Source organism: Typha angustifolia, chromosome 1, assembly GCF_048772165.1.
Source record: "Typha angustifolia cultivar Huaian chromosome 1, ASM4877216v1, whole genome shotgun sequence".
NCBI classification, from domain to species: domain Eukaryota; kingdom Viridiplantae; phylum Streptophyta; class Magnoliopsida; order Poales; family Typhaceae; genus Typha; species Typha angustifolia.
The window spans coordinates 7,628,522-7,642,351 of record NC_133239.1 but is presented as its reverse complement, the minus strand read 5'-3'; the positions used below and the strand labels follow the sequence as shown (position 1 = coordinate 7,642,351).

The window sequence follows — 13,830 nt, the reverse complement described above, 5'->3', positions numbered from 1 at the left end:
TAGGTTAATGTTAGGGGAAGGCCTTTGAATTGTGAAGTAGGAGTGAAGAATTTATTTTATGGTTATGATGGTGAGATTTGTAGAGTCGAGCAACTGGCACTACAATATTATGCTGAAGAAGGTGGTTGGCAAGGAGTCCATTCAGAAAGTGGCATTTGGATGACTATCTTTGGCCTTCTGATGTGGGATGTTATATTCTCCAATGTACCAGATGTCTTCCGATCTAAATTTCAGGTAGTGTTTTGTAGTTCCTCTTAATTGTCTCTATCTACTTTCTAGATTGTTGCATTAATGCCTTTGATGTCCTATCATATTTCATAATACTGCAATCTGTTCCAAGCATTCATCCATGTCTTGTGCCCACTCCTTTAATTGTCCATGTATTACGACCCACCTTTCCAATAGATGTTTGACTACTCCATATAATTTTAAGATTGCTGAGAATGGATGAGGTTATAGTGTTTAATCTTCAGAGAGTACCAAGATTCACTTGTAATTTTTTTACTTTTACTCTACTTGTGTCATGCATGTGAGCAATGAAAGCAAGAATGTAACAATTGAATAACTATAAATGATATGTATCTTTCCTTGTCCATGTTGATTTGGTTGATGCACTTTGTTGTTTGTTTCTTTGATGTTGATAATAGTGAGTACTACGAGGAAAAGAAATAGTGTGACTATGCTGTTATTTCTGTCAGATTCAAAGCCATTGATTTTCATTAGATAACCAATTGACCCAAAAGTTTAAGTTGATAGATAATCGACCAAAAATATATAGTGTTTGTGGATAAGTAATAGATAATAGGATCTGTAGTCCCTCATATCGCAACACTAAGATTTTGAGAATAAAAGTGAGTTATTAAGGTTTAAACCCATAATCTCCAGAAAATGTAGCTCTCCTACGATGTTAATTAATGTGATCCAAAAACTTAAGTTGTTAGATAATGGATCAAGCTTTTAACAACTCTGACTAGGGATTGCATGCAAAAGATGATTAGATGTAAGTTTGCTCAGTGATGCTATAGTCAAGTATCATGAAAAAAAGAAGAGCTTCGCTCTTCACTGCCTTATCATCGTTTGAAATCTACGTCATTTTATCCTCTCAGATAGCTCCTCTGGACCTTGACACTGATGACTTCTATGAATCAAGGAAGAGTCTTATCGAGTCTCACTTGAAAAGGATCTATGAGGGCATGGCTGAGGAGATCCTTATTACTTCATGGGACTTACATGTTGGGACAACTTGCCGAGGTGTCAACTGGGAGCGACATCCTCTATCGGACCTACGAGCTGTCGTCTCATGCATTGGTGGACGCTGCTTATCTTCTCTTTGCCGTCATCTATCTCTAGACTACCGGAGTTGGTCCACTGGCATGCCAGACCTATTGTTGTGGCGTTTCCACGACGAGAGTAGCAATGGTGAAGCCAAGCTTGTGGAGGTGAAAGGCCCAAGAGATCGGCTTTCAGAGCAACAGCGAGCATGGATGCTAGTCCTCATGGATTCTGGTTTTAACACTGAAGTTTGCGTAGTGAACCCATTTCCTAAATCCCAATAGCCTCCAGTTCGGTATTCATTCTACAATTCAATTATGTTTGTAATTCGGAAAGCAAGTGCAAAAAGTAAGACAGAAACCTTCTACAATTCAGTTTTCACATTCTTAAAATGTAGATTCTTTTTGCACAGTCGGAAGCAAAATATTGGAGCAGTACTTAGATGCACATTTCGTACTGTCCCTTTTGGCAAAATGGTTGGAGAAGTTATCCCGAAAGCAAAATTAAATAATTGAATGGCATTCCATCAGCCATTCTAAACATCTGCGATCTGCTTTAAACAATTTGCATGGCCAGATTTAGTCGCAGATTTCCTACAGTTGGTACATGAGTTCCGAGTTCCAGCCATATGCTTTACAAAGAATTATTCATTTTGCACCTTGCATTCTATGATTTTAGTATTCATACACTATTTTTTTTTTACCATTTAGGTATTAAGCCTCATGTTTTATGTCCAAAAAAGCACATCGGACAAGATAAATAGCAGAAAGTGTTGTAAATGTGGGTAATGTAGGTGGATGACCACCGTAGAAAATCCTCTACATCTTCGTAACTTATAATATTTATCTTTTAGGTTACACCATGGTTGCAACCTTTGTCTTATTAGTGGTAACTTAAAATCCTCTTTAGTTTACTCTTTTGTAAACCTGTACGGGGACCTAGAGGTGAGAAAAAAGAACATAAAGAAAAGCAATTCTCTCATTCTCTGTCACTTGTTCTCAAAAACTTTTTGTGTTCTTTTTCTAATTCCTTGTGCTTAAGTACAGCGGCTTCTAGTTTTACAACATGTTATCTGCATGATACTCTATCATTCTGTTTTATTCGTTGTAAATTGACACGACGATTTATTTAATTGAGGATAAGGTTTTACTTCTTTCTATTCGATCGACTAGCACAAGGTTCCAATTGTACGTGGAACACTCTTTTGTCTTCTTCAACAAGGTATGTGAACTAAATACTATACAAATATATACAAATTTACTAAATCAAATTCTTTCTCTTATTAATGTCATTAGAAATGCTAAGAAGATATTGAATTTTACTTATTTATGCCTTTCTTTATTTCATTCTGAAATAATATCATTTTTATTATTTATAGTGTTTTGACAAATTCAAATCTTACAAAACTTAAATTTGCTCCGCTTGACATTTTGGGAATCAACTATTTATCTTGGGTTCCTATGCTGAAATTCATCTTGGCGCTATGAACCTTGGAAATACCATCAAAGAAAAAAATGAAGCATCCTTGCAGGATCGCTCAAAAGCAATATCTTTTTCTTCTCCATCATTTTCATGAAGAGTTGAAAACTGAGTACCTTATGGTAAAATAGTAAACGATCAATTTATTTTGTGGAAGAATTTAAAGGAGAGATACAGCATTAGAAGTCCATAATCCCCTCAAAAGTTTGCTTTAAATTTGTTACCGAGTATAATTGGACATTGTTTAGAATTAGCTCACAATTGATATTATGTGGTGATAATTTATTGACGAAGACTTGTTAGAAAGAATATTTTCTACATTTCATCTCTCAAATGTGCTCTTATAGCAACAAAGTGATACGACTAGTACTTGATTTTATGGCTCAAGTTAAATATGGATGCAACTAGGGCAAGTGCATGGAGGTGATGAAGTACACAATTTTCAAGGTAGGCCAGATTTTTGTGAATTGACTCAATCACCTCGTGCGAACCAATTTGGGACCTATAGGCATAACCCTGAGCACGAGTATGAGCTTGAGGATGACAGGTGGAATGGCTTGGTGGGTTCGTGCCATTAGATGAGCTGAGCCCACATACAGCTCAGGTAGGACATGAGCCGAGCCCACGTATAGCTCAGGTCGTCAAGCTTGATTTCCCAAAATTTTCTAGAGCCCGCTGGACTGAACCTATCTAGCAAAGTAACTTTTTATGTACGATGGCACATATGACCATAAGGTTCAGTTAGCATCATTCCACTTAGAGGGTGTGGCAATTAGGTTGGCTGAGCGGGCTCGACCATTTGAGTCTTGGTAGGACTTCGAAGATGCGATTTGTGCTCAATTCGATCCGACCCAATACGAAGATTTTTAGGTCATATTGACTAAGCTAACTTAATCAACAATAGTTCGAGTTTATTGAGAAGAGTTCGAATGGATCTATAATCGGGTCAGTAACTGGTCAAACTAAACCCTAAAGAACACATTCATAAGTGAGCTCAAGCTTAACATTCAGACTGAGGTTAAGGCTTTGACGCCCACTACTTATAATGAGGCTTTCTCTTTAATTGTTCTGATAATCTAAGTTAGATCAATTGAATTAGATCCGCAAGAACGAGAGAAGAAAGCCCAAGCCCACGATCTACTAGAGACTGCACCTACCTTAACCTAGCTAATGTAGATGGCTCAGCCCAATCGCTTAATGATCTCATGCCGCTTTATACCCAATGATTTAGAGGAGCGTAGAAGGAAAGACTTATATTTTTACTATAATGATGAATTTACCCTTAGTCATAAATGCAAATGTTAACTAGCCCACTTCATGTTTCACGCCAACAAGCCAATAATTCCTTCATGATCCAATTAGGGTTGCTCTCTATATTTATAGAAACTAACCCTAGACCGACCTAAATAAGGTCTCGATCAGCTAATGTACCTTGATTAGCCCAAGTTGAACGGTTCACAATACATGTAATGACTTGACTAAAATAATTAATTGACTTGACTAAACCTAATTAACTAATTAACAAGTTGCATCCATATTTAACTAAACTCAGATTCATTCAACGATTATAATCAACACATGTCCACTCATATTTATAGGAGTAAAAGTCATAGTGGTTTGGATCCACATGTGGATTACCTAATTTATTTGAAATTTAAAATAATAAGATAAATCTAACTAACTAATTTGACTCGACTTAACCCGCGTAGTTAGATCATAACAGAGATGGATTGGCAGATGTGCTCTAAAACTCTACATAATCCTAGTAAGGGCAACAATCCACTCCCAAGTGACGGGGATGGACTCCCTAGTGCTATTGGAGGCAATGTCATTAAGGTGAAGCCAGAGATGCTAGAGGGAGACAACAATCATAGAATGAAGATGAGATCTTTCGAAGAGGGAAGGCCCCCTTTCTCCAAGAGCCAATATCCATTCTTCCAAGTTGGTAGGACCAAGATTCTAACAAGCCAAAACACAAGCCCAAATAGCCGTGGCAAAATTGCACTGAGAGAATAAATGGAACACCCACATCCAAAATCAGGTGCCTTCCACATGGAATAACCCACATGAATTGTTAATAGTGTTCTCATAAAGCATCCAAGAAAATTTTAAAAATACCATAAACAATCTAAGCTAAATAATCCAAATGGTACGTTCCGGTTATGAACGTATAGGGGTTCAATTGATCTTGTCGTCAAATATGTAAATATGGGTGATTAGACTAGGGCAAGGTGTAGAATGTGATTTCGGTGGCGGATTTGAGTTTGTGAGAAGTCTAAATCAATGAGGAGAATGAGAGGAACATGTTGCGGTGGTAGTTTTGGGCGAAGGACATGATTTGAAAGATGATAACCTAGGGTAAAGTTATGTGGTAAAAGATGAAAAATTACGAAAGGGTGAAGGGACGAGGAGGGAGGCGAGGTTGCCTCAGGGATGAGGGGGAACAACCAGATGAATGAGATCTAGAAGTTAGACGAGGGAACTTGGAAGAGAAATAGAGTTCTAGAGGGTTGGAGAAAGATAGAGACTAGAGAGATAGGTTTTCATCTAAATAATCAATGCTTAATCAAATATTGTTTCCTAGACATGTATTTATAGGTTAACCTACGTCCTAAAGTAATTAAAGAGTCATAATGCAAGAAAAACATCTATAGACACAAATTTGATTCAAATACAGCGATGGGTGTTCGAACGGCCTTGATAGGCATTCGAACGGCATAAGCCAGGTCTATTGTCTAGCCGAGGCATTTGAATGTTGTGTGGTGTTCAAATGCCTTAAGACCTGACTAACTATTGGGCTGAGGCGTTTGAATGCTGAGTTAGTGGCGTTCGAACGCCTTAAGCCTGATTGGCTATCAATGTTGGGCATTCAAATGCCGAACTGGTGGGCATTCAAATGCCTTACTAGAGGATACCTATTTCTTGAAAATTAAACTCCTAAACTATACAAGTCATAAGCAATGCATCTAACTAAGAAATGAATAAAATCTACCACGCTTCTCCCACCTTGTCCTCAAAGTGTAATGTTGAAAGAATGTGATGCTGCATCCATCATAGCTTTGGTAGTTATACTAGTGGTCGAGGCATCTCCACATGTCTTCTTCTGCCCAAGGGGTTTAAGGCATCCCCTCTGTCAAGTGCAACATTATGCTCGCTTGTGCTTTCACCTCTTCAAGCAGTATCACCTTGCTATTCTATTAGAACACCATCCACATGCTTGTGAGCTCACATGTCATTAGTCTTAGACTTTGCGACCACTATGTTTCTAGGATCACATTAGCACCCCTTAAGGCATGCGAGTACAAGTCCACCTCAAAATGGTGGGCTTGCATCCGAATCCCAACTTCACGGCGCAAACTATTAGCCCTTAGCTTGGTATTATCATTGATTACCACATCAAATCCTACCATCAAGTCCACGTCCAACCCAAGCTTGTGGACCAACCTCTCATCCAGGAAGTTATGTGATACTTCTTGAATCAATTAGGATGTGTATACATTACTTCTTCATCAAGTCATTCACTGAAGAGTCTTTGGTGTGGTTATTCTCGAGTATGTGTACAACAAAATTTTTGCGTAGTCAGCTTCCCCTACGTACTCTCCAAAGTCCTTACCCTTAGGCTTATCCCTGCTCTCCTCCTCAGCAACCTCTAACTTTGTGTCCACAAGGCCATATATGAGCATGATGCTCCCAATTAATTTCGTGCATCGGTCGCCGAGTGTGAATTGTTCGTCGCATCAAAAGCACAAGCCATTCGTTCTTCTTTCTTCAACTTGGGCTGGGGTGAGTGTTCATACAGTGTTTTGTGTGCCTCCCTTCACATCTGAGGAAGGTCATAGTGGTGCTCTCAATCCAGGAATTACAGCTACTGGTCCCACGTTCGGTATGGCACCTTCAGTTGCATTGGTTGGCCAAGATGAGTTCAGGCCAATTTTGGATACCTTCATGGTTTGAAGTACGGCTTTATGCTTTTGCTCCATCCTCACGGCATACTCAAAGGCTTCTCCAAAGGTATGAGGATAAAGGGCTTGGACTTCCTCTAAACAATAGAGCCAATCCATTGGATCTGCCCTTAACATGGGAAATCAAACCGCATCATTCGGCCTTGAATCTCATTCCCTTGGTTTGGTTCAAACCCAAGTATAGGTCTAACTCTAGGACGGAATTGTTTATGGTTCACGTGATGCATCCTTCTTCGTTCCATATAATCTTGGCATGGTTCGAGCTCAATCTGCTCATCGTAATAATCTTCTTCACACTACCCTTGATTCACCCGATATTTGGTTTTGTTAAAAACCAATTTGGGTAAAACCAATGTGGCTATGGTGCACCCTAGTGTTTTGGGTAGCAAGGAGCTTGACGGAGCTGAGGACTTGGTGGAACCAAGCCATTTGGTGGTTGAACCATTGATGGATGAGCCATCGATGATGGGAAGATAGGTTGCGACTATCATCGAGGTGTGGAAGGTGTCTATCAGGTTCTCCACATCTCACGCATCTCCTCATGGTTTGCTAGCAATTGCTCATGCTAGGCTTGCATCTGTTGGATCATCAATTGCAAGAGGTGATTGTTTTAGCCCAAGGCCTCCATGATATCAACCCCAATAGGTGGTAGCCGACTAAGATTAGTTGCGGCCAACTTGAGTTGCTCATCGTCTTAGGTTGTTAATAGCATGGGCTTTTCATCCTCTCCTACTTAGGATGATACACCTTGCTGGAGTCTTTTCTTATTGTACTAGTTGTTTTTTTTTAAAAAAAATAAGGTTTTTGTAGGGCATGTTCGAACACCATTGCGAACGCCTGCATGTGTTCACATCGATAGAGAACGCAAATTATGCATTCGACAACGCTCGAATGCCCGCATGCGAACACTTGCATACCTTCGTATCGACAGAGAATGTATTTTGTGCATCCGAATGCAGTCGACCCCGTTCAAACATAATCGACAAGAGTCCATTATTTTTAGTTTAATAATTATTATTTTAGCTTATTTAGTTAGCCTCTTAAGGTGTAGATGGCAACCAAAATCATTATGATGAATGAATCTTAATTTATATCTCCTTCTATCCTCTCTCTTGTCTCTACCCTAATCTCCCTCCTTTCTCTTCACCAACCAACCACATCTTCCGTTGGCATAGTCTCATCTCTCTTCTAATCTCTCTCGTCTATCGAGTCCTCCTTCCTCCTTGGGATCTCGGCCACTTCTTCCCCTTCATCCTTATCCCTTAAACTTCATCAACCATCCACCCTCATCTCCACTATCATCCATAACTATATCATCACCTCCACCCGTCACCACCACCATCACCCCCACTCTTGCATATTTTCATTCCAGTTGCAGTTTAAATCTGTCAATGGCATAAATACCAAAAACGTAGATCAGAAAGTTACGGATCGATCACTCTTATTTTCATAATTTTTTTACTACGGAAGAATATTTGATGAATATTTTCTCTTGGTTGCGCGAACTGCTTTCCTACAACCAATTCAAATATTGAAGAGGACGTTCCATACTTATCAGTGGTATTAGAGCCCGACAAATCTCGGACCTCTATTAATGGTGGAGACAAGAAAGATGGCATCATCAAGGAGATCAACGGAGGGAACACTGACAATGGAAGACTCAACCCACGAAAACCCTAACCAAGAGGTCGATTCTCTTGGTACAGCCATGGTAGGACTGAGTCAACCGACATCCATAGGTGTGAACATGGGCTTGGAGGATGAACTTAAGGGCATGTTCCAAACATTGCTCCATCGGGTGGACGCAATACAGAATGATCATAATGCCTTGAAGAAATACATCATGAACCGATCGGCTTCATTATCTCCTCAACGAAGATCGGTACTACAAGAAGGACCAGCGGTGGAATCACACCGAACTGACGCCCCACAGGTCCAAGTATGACATGTTAATGTCAATGAGCCACTTTTACCTATTCCTACACAACATCTCCCACCTCAGATACACGAGAGGTACGCGGCACCGGTGCGCTTCGTTGGTGAAGAAGATTAGCACTTTGATGATGATGTCGATCCCTTCGAAGATGGTGTTGGGCGTGTTCGAGAATTTAAAGAAGGAGAGCAACAAGCACAGCAGTTCAGACCTGAACCAAGGATCTTTCGCAAGCCCGACAATAGTATCCAGAGGAGAACTACATGTTTAGACCTTCTAAAATTCTAAGGCGGGAATTCGACGGATTGGATGTTTCAAGTGGAGCAGTATTTTGATTGTCAAGGGGCAGTGAAGAATGCAAATGTGACAATGGTAAGCTTTCACCTCTAAGGAACGGCATTACATTGGTATTGATCGGCCTATTGAAGTGGAGGATTTACCGGTTAGGCAGAATTTTGTAGGAGGATTACACGCAAATTTGGGACAACGGTGTACGAAGATTTTACTGCCTCATTAAGCAAAATGGTTCAGAGGACAACCGTGTTAGAGTACTAAGCAGAATTTGAAAAAGTTAGTAGCCAATGCGAGCCACCCTGGCCCGAACCGACATTGATGAGCACTTTTATTTCAAGGCTGCTGGAGGAGATCTAGTCAAATGTTCATGCTCTCTGTCCTACCACTCTTGAGGAGGCCTTTGAGAAGGCTATGAGGATTGAGCAAAAGCACAAGGCTATTAAAATGACAGCGAAGCCAAGTTGGGGCAACCGAGATGGGCGGTTTGCACTAAGAACTCCAGCTAAAAATTCTACGGGTTCAAAGGCAGCGGCTGCTAGTACTAGGGCACGACCACCTTTGAGACCCTTTTCTAATGTTAGAGGTGGCACAAGACCCCCGTTCGAACTCTCACATCTGCCCAAGTGGAGGAGCAAAAAGCGAAGGAGCTTTGCTTTCAATGCGATGAACATTTCACTCTCAGTCATCGGTGTTCCAAACCGATTGGGAGTGTGATGCTCATCGACGGTCTCGAAGGGGACGATGAGGTCATTGGTGATGGAGAGTATGCGGAGGTCTATGGGGAGGATGTGGAGGAAGGCGCGGAGGAAGATATCCAAGCTGAGATATCGATACATGTATATTCGAGTACTTCCGCACCAAGGACATTGCGGGTGGACGGACTCGTTAGAAAGCATTGTGTGCATATCCTTATCGATTTCGGGAGTACACACAACCTTTTATACAAGAGGTTGGTGAGAAAGATGGGCTTGGACATTGAACCGATCGTGAGATTTGAGGTTAATATTGAAGACGGCACGAAGCTTTGGGCGGAGAGCTTGTGCCGCTAGGTTGGATACGGGTGCAAGGACACAACATTATTGTGGACTTGTATCCGTTGGCGCTGCGATGAGCGAACATTATCCTTGGCACTCAGTGGTTGTAGAGCTTGGGATCCGTCACATTTGATTTTTGAAGTATGTGGATGAAATTTCAGCAAGAAAACAAAGAGATGCGGCTTGATGGCGTTCGATCCCTACCGATTCCAACGATACAGCCAATGGTGGGGCTGTCTTGTGCAAGTAATTGGGTCTATCTTCTTCAGTTAGGACTAGCAAGAGATGAGTTTCAAATGAGTCCAGGTACTATAATTGATTTGTCTAATTTATTGGATAAATTTGCTGGACTGTTTGAGGAGCCAAAGGAGTTACCGCTGAAGCGATTAGTGGACCATCGCATAGAGATTGTGCCCGAGGCTGTACCGACGAACGTGAGACTGTATCGATATCCATATTCAGCAAGCTTGACTTAAGAGCCAGATATCATCAAATTAGAGTTCACCCGGCGAATATGCACAAAACTGCATTTTGGACTCCAGACGGGCATTACGAGTTCCGGTCTCACAAATGCTCCAGTAACTTTTCAAGGCCTCATGAATGATATTTTTCAGCCTCTACGGCAACGGTATGTCTTGATGATATTTTAGTGTATAACAAGATTGAAATGGAGCATTGGCGGCATTTAGAAAATGTGTTGAATTTGTTGAAGCAAAACCAATTGAAGATTAAGAAGTCTAAGTGCCTATGGGTAGTACCACAAGTGGAGTATTTAGGCCATATCATAACAGTGGAAGTAGTGGTGGTGGATCCTCAAAAGGTGGCATGTATGACAGCTTGGCCGATCCCTACGTCCATCACAGGATTGCGCGGCTTCTTAGGGCTGACCGGGTATTATCGCCACTTCGTCGCCAGGTATGGCAAGATTGCTACTCCTTTCACTTCATTGCTGAGAAAGGACTCTTTTAAATGGATGGAGGAAGCCACTATAGCTTTTGAAAAATTAAAAACAATAATGACAATGGTACCCGTTCTAGCTCTACCGGACTTCACCAAAGAGTTCGTTGTGGAATGTGATGCGTCGGGGTTGGCATAGGAGCTGTACTAATGTAAGGAGAATGTCCCATAGCCTTTTGTAGCAAAGCTTTATCAAAAAAATCCCAGCAATATCGACCTACGAGAGGGAGATGTTGGCAATCCTTCATGCGGTGATAAAGTAAAGGCCTTATTTGATTGGCAGGTGATTTATCATTCGAACCGATCAAAGGAGTCTTCCATACTTTATGGGATATCGTATTCACACTCCAACACAGCAGAGGTGGGTTACAAAATTGCTAGGATATGATTATAAAATTCAATACAAAAAGGGGGCGAAATATAGAGCTGCGGATGCACTATAGCACCAACCCGATATCGTCGAGTTTGCAGCCTTTTCTTCTCCCACTTTTCTTTTCTTGACGACCTGAGGTATGCATGTACATCTGACCCAAATGTTAAGAGGTTGTTATAGGAGGTGTTGGATTATCCGGAGCGCCATCCGAAGTTGGAGAATCGAGGTAGGTTGTTGCTAGACTACGGGTGCATCCGAGTGCCCGCGAACGACGAGTTGTAGTAGAAATTGTTGGAGTACTTCCACCAAACTTCGGAGGTCGATCATGAGGGTGTCTTGAGGACTTATAGGAGGCTATCACAGAGCTGCACGTGGTTAGGACTAAGGTGAGATGTGAGGAGTTTTGTCTGTATTTGCAAGGTCTATCAAAGGGCGAAGGCAACCACATTAAAACCGGCCGGATTACTTTAGCCTTTACTGATATCGGACCATGTTTGGGAAGGCATTTCTATGGATTTCATAGAAGGTCTTTCGCTGGTACATGGCTACTTAGTTATTTTTGTGGTGGTTGATAAATTGAGCAAATATGTGCATTTTTTTTGCATTGTCGCATCCATTTTTAGCCAATTCGGTGGTTGAAATTTTTGTGAGAGATGGTACTAGGTTGCATAGTATGCCACACATGATTATCTCCGATTGTGATCATGTATTTATGAGCGACTTTTGGATGGAGTTTTTTAGATTGCAGGGGATTCGATTGAACCTTAGTTTGGCCTACCATCCATAGACGGACGGCTAAACCGAGGTGGTCAATCAAGGCATTGAGCAGCATTTGCGATGCTTTGTGGGAGAGTTGTCGAGACGCTGGTTGGAGTTCTTACTATGGGCGGAGTGGTTTTACGACACGGCCCACCACAGCAGTATTGGTATGACTCTGTTCGAGATGGTGTATGGGCACATGGCTCCGACATTACGTGCCTATGACCCTATAGCATCTGCAGATCGGACAGAGGTGGACTTGGCATTGATGGATAGAGACGCCACATTGAGGAGGTTGCGTGCCCATCTTAAACTTGCTCAAAACCGTATGAAGCAAGTTTATGATCATAACCATCGGGAGCAAGAGTTTGACATCGACAGTTGGATATTTGTGAGGGTGCAACCATATCGACAGGTGACCTTGCGTCCGATGCGAAACTAGAACATAGCACATCGCTACTTCGGTCCATTTTAAATGTTAGAGCGTATCGGTCTGGTTGCATATTGCTTGGAGCTGTCCGAGGGGTCGAGAGTATATCTAGTCTTTCATATTTCATTGCTGAGAGAACGGATTGGAGATCACCAGGTCGTTGGATCGATTTTACCTAAGACATTGGAGGCGACAGCGATTGTGGAGCCAATTCGTGTACTTGCGAGGCACCAACAATGCCATGGTACCAGACTGGAGATGGCAGTCTTAGTTGAGTGGCTTGACAAACCATCCGACGAGGTGATGTGGGAGATGGAGACGGACATCTTGGAGCGCTTCCCCGGCTTTGCACCTTGAGGACAATGTGAAGGAAGCGTTGTGGGCTAATAAACCTTGTTTGAGTCTTTTCTTATTGTGCTATGGTACGATCTCCCCTTTTGGCTAAGGTTCGATCTATTCTGATTTTCAGATCTAGACAAGATCTCACATAGAACTTTAGAAATAGATATCAAAATATTCTGCCGTCAGATCGATGTGGGATTTTGATATGTTGTAGCCTTGGAAAAGAGCTTTCCAACAAATCAAGTTCTAGGTGAATCGGATCTAGGAATCTCAAGATATCGTTCGATTAGTGGACGAACGTCAGGGGGTCTATCTTAGGATCCGTGGATGGAGGCATGAGATCCTAGATGATGGTGAGGGACCGACGTTAATGGGGTGGCACCGGTGAATAAGTGGTGGTGGAAGGGTTATAGGTGATGAAAGGGTTAGGGCAAGTGTTGGATAGATTAGAAGAAGGGGGAGGAGTGGGATGCCCCTAAGGGACTAGGGTGATTGGCCGATCGAGGGAGATTAAAAGCAGTGTCGTCGGGGATCGAGAGAACGGGAGCGAAGAAGACAAACGAGACAAGGCAAAAACTCAATTCATCAATAATGATTCCATGGTTGCCATCCACACCTTTAGAGGCTAACCAAACAATTCAAAAATGTCAATTATTAACCCTAAACAGTACATTTTCGTCGACTGCGTTTGAACGCGCCTGATCGCGTTCGAACGCACATATTTCACACTTCTTTAGATTTGTGAACACGATGTAGGCGTTCGCAGGCGCGTTCGAATGCACAATTCGCGCTCTCTGGATGTGCGAACCTGATGTAGGCATTCACAAGCACGTTCGAACACACTCTACCCGCGTTCGAACATGACATACAGAAAACTTATTTTTTTTAATAATTAAACACTAAAACAAGAAACAAAGACACCCTTAAAGTGTACCCATGCTCGAGAGGACATCAGTGAAGTTCGAATCGTATCATACTTGTTGTTTATTTTTAAA

The 13,830-nt window shown here is 41.7% G+C and overlaps 1 protein-coding gene across 3 annotated transcripts in view; it reads left to right on the top strand.

Annotated features, from left to right (window-relative positions):
• The window catches only part of LOC140770962 (fanconi-associated nuclease 1 homolog), a 60,533-nt gene extending 58,814 nt beyond the window's left edge, over positions 1 to 1,719 (top strand). For all 3 annotated transcript variants that reach the window (XM_073114217.1, XM_073113447.1, XM_073112687.1), the window contains 2 exons: positions 4 to 234; positions 1,107 to 1,719. In XM_073114217.1, the coding sequence (XP_072970318.1) occupies positions 4 to 234; positions 1,107 to 1,556 (681 nt within the window). In that variant the 3' untranslated portion in view covers positions 1,557 to 1,719. The remainder of the gene's footprint in view (positions 1 to 3; positions 235 to 1,106) is intronic.
• The last annotated feature ends 12,111 nt before the right edge of the window (positions 1,720 to 13,830 follow it).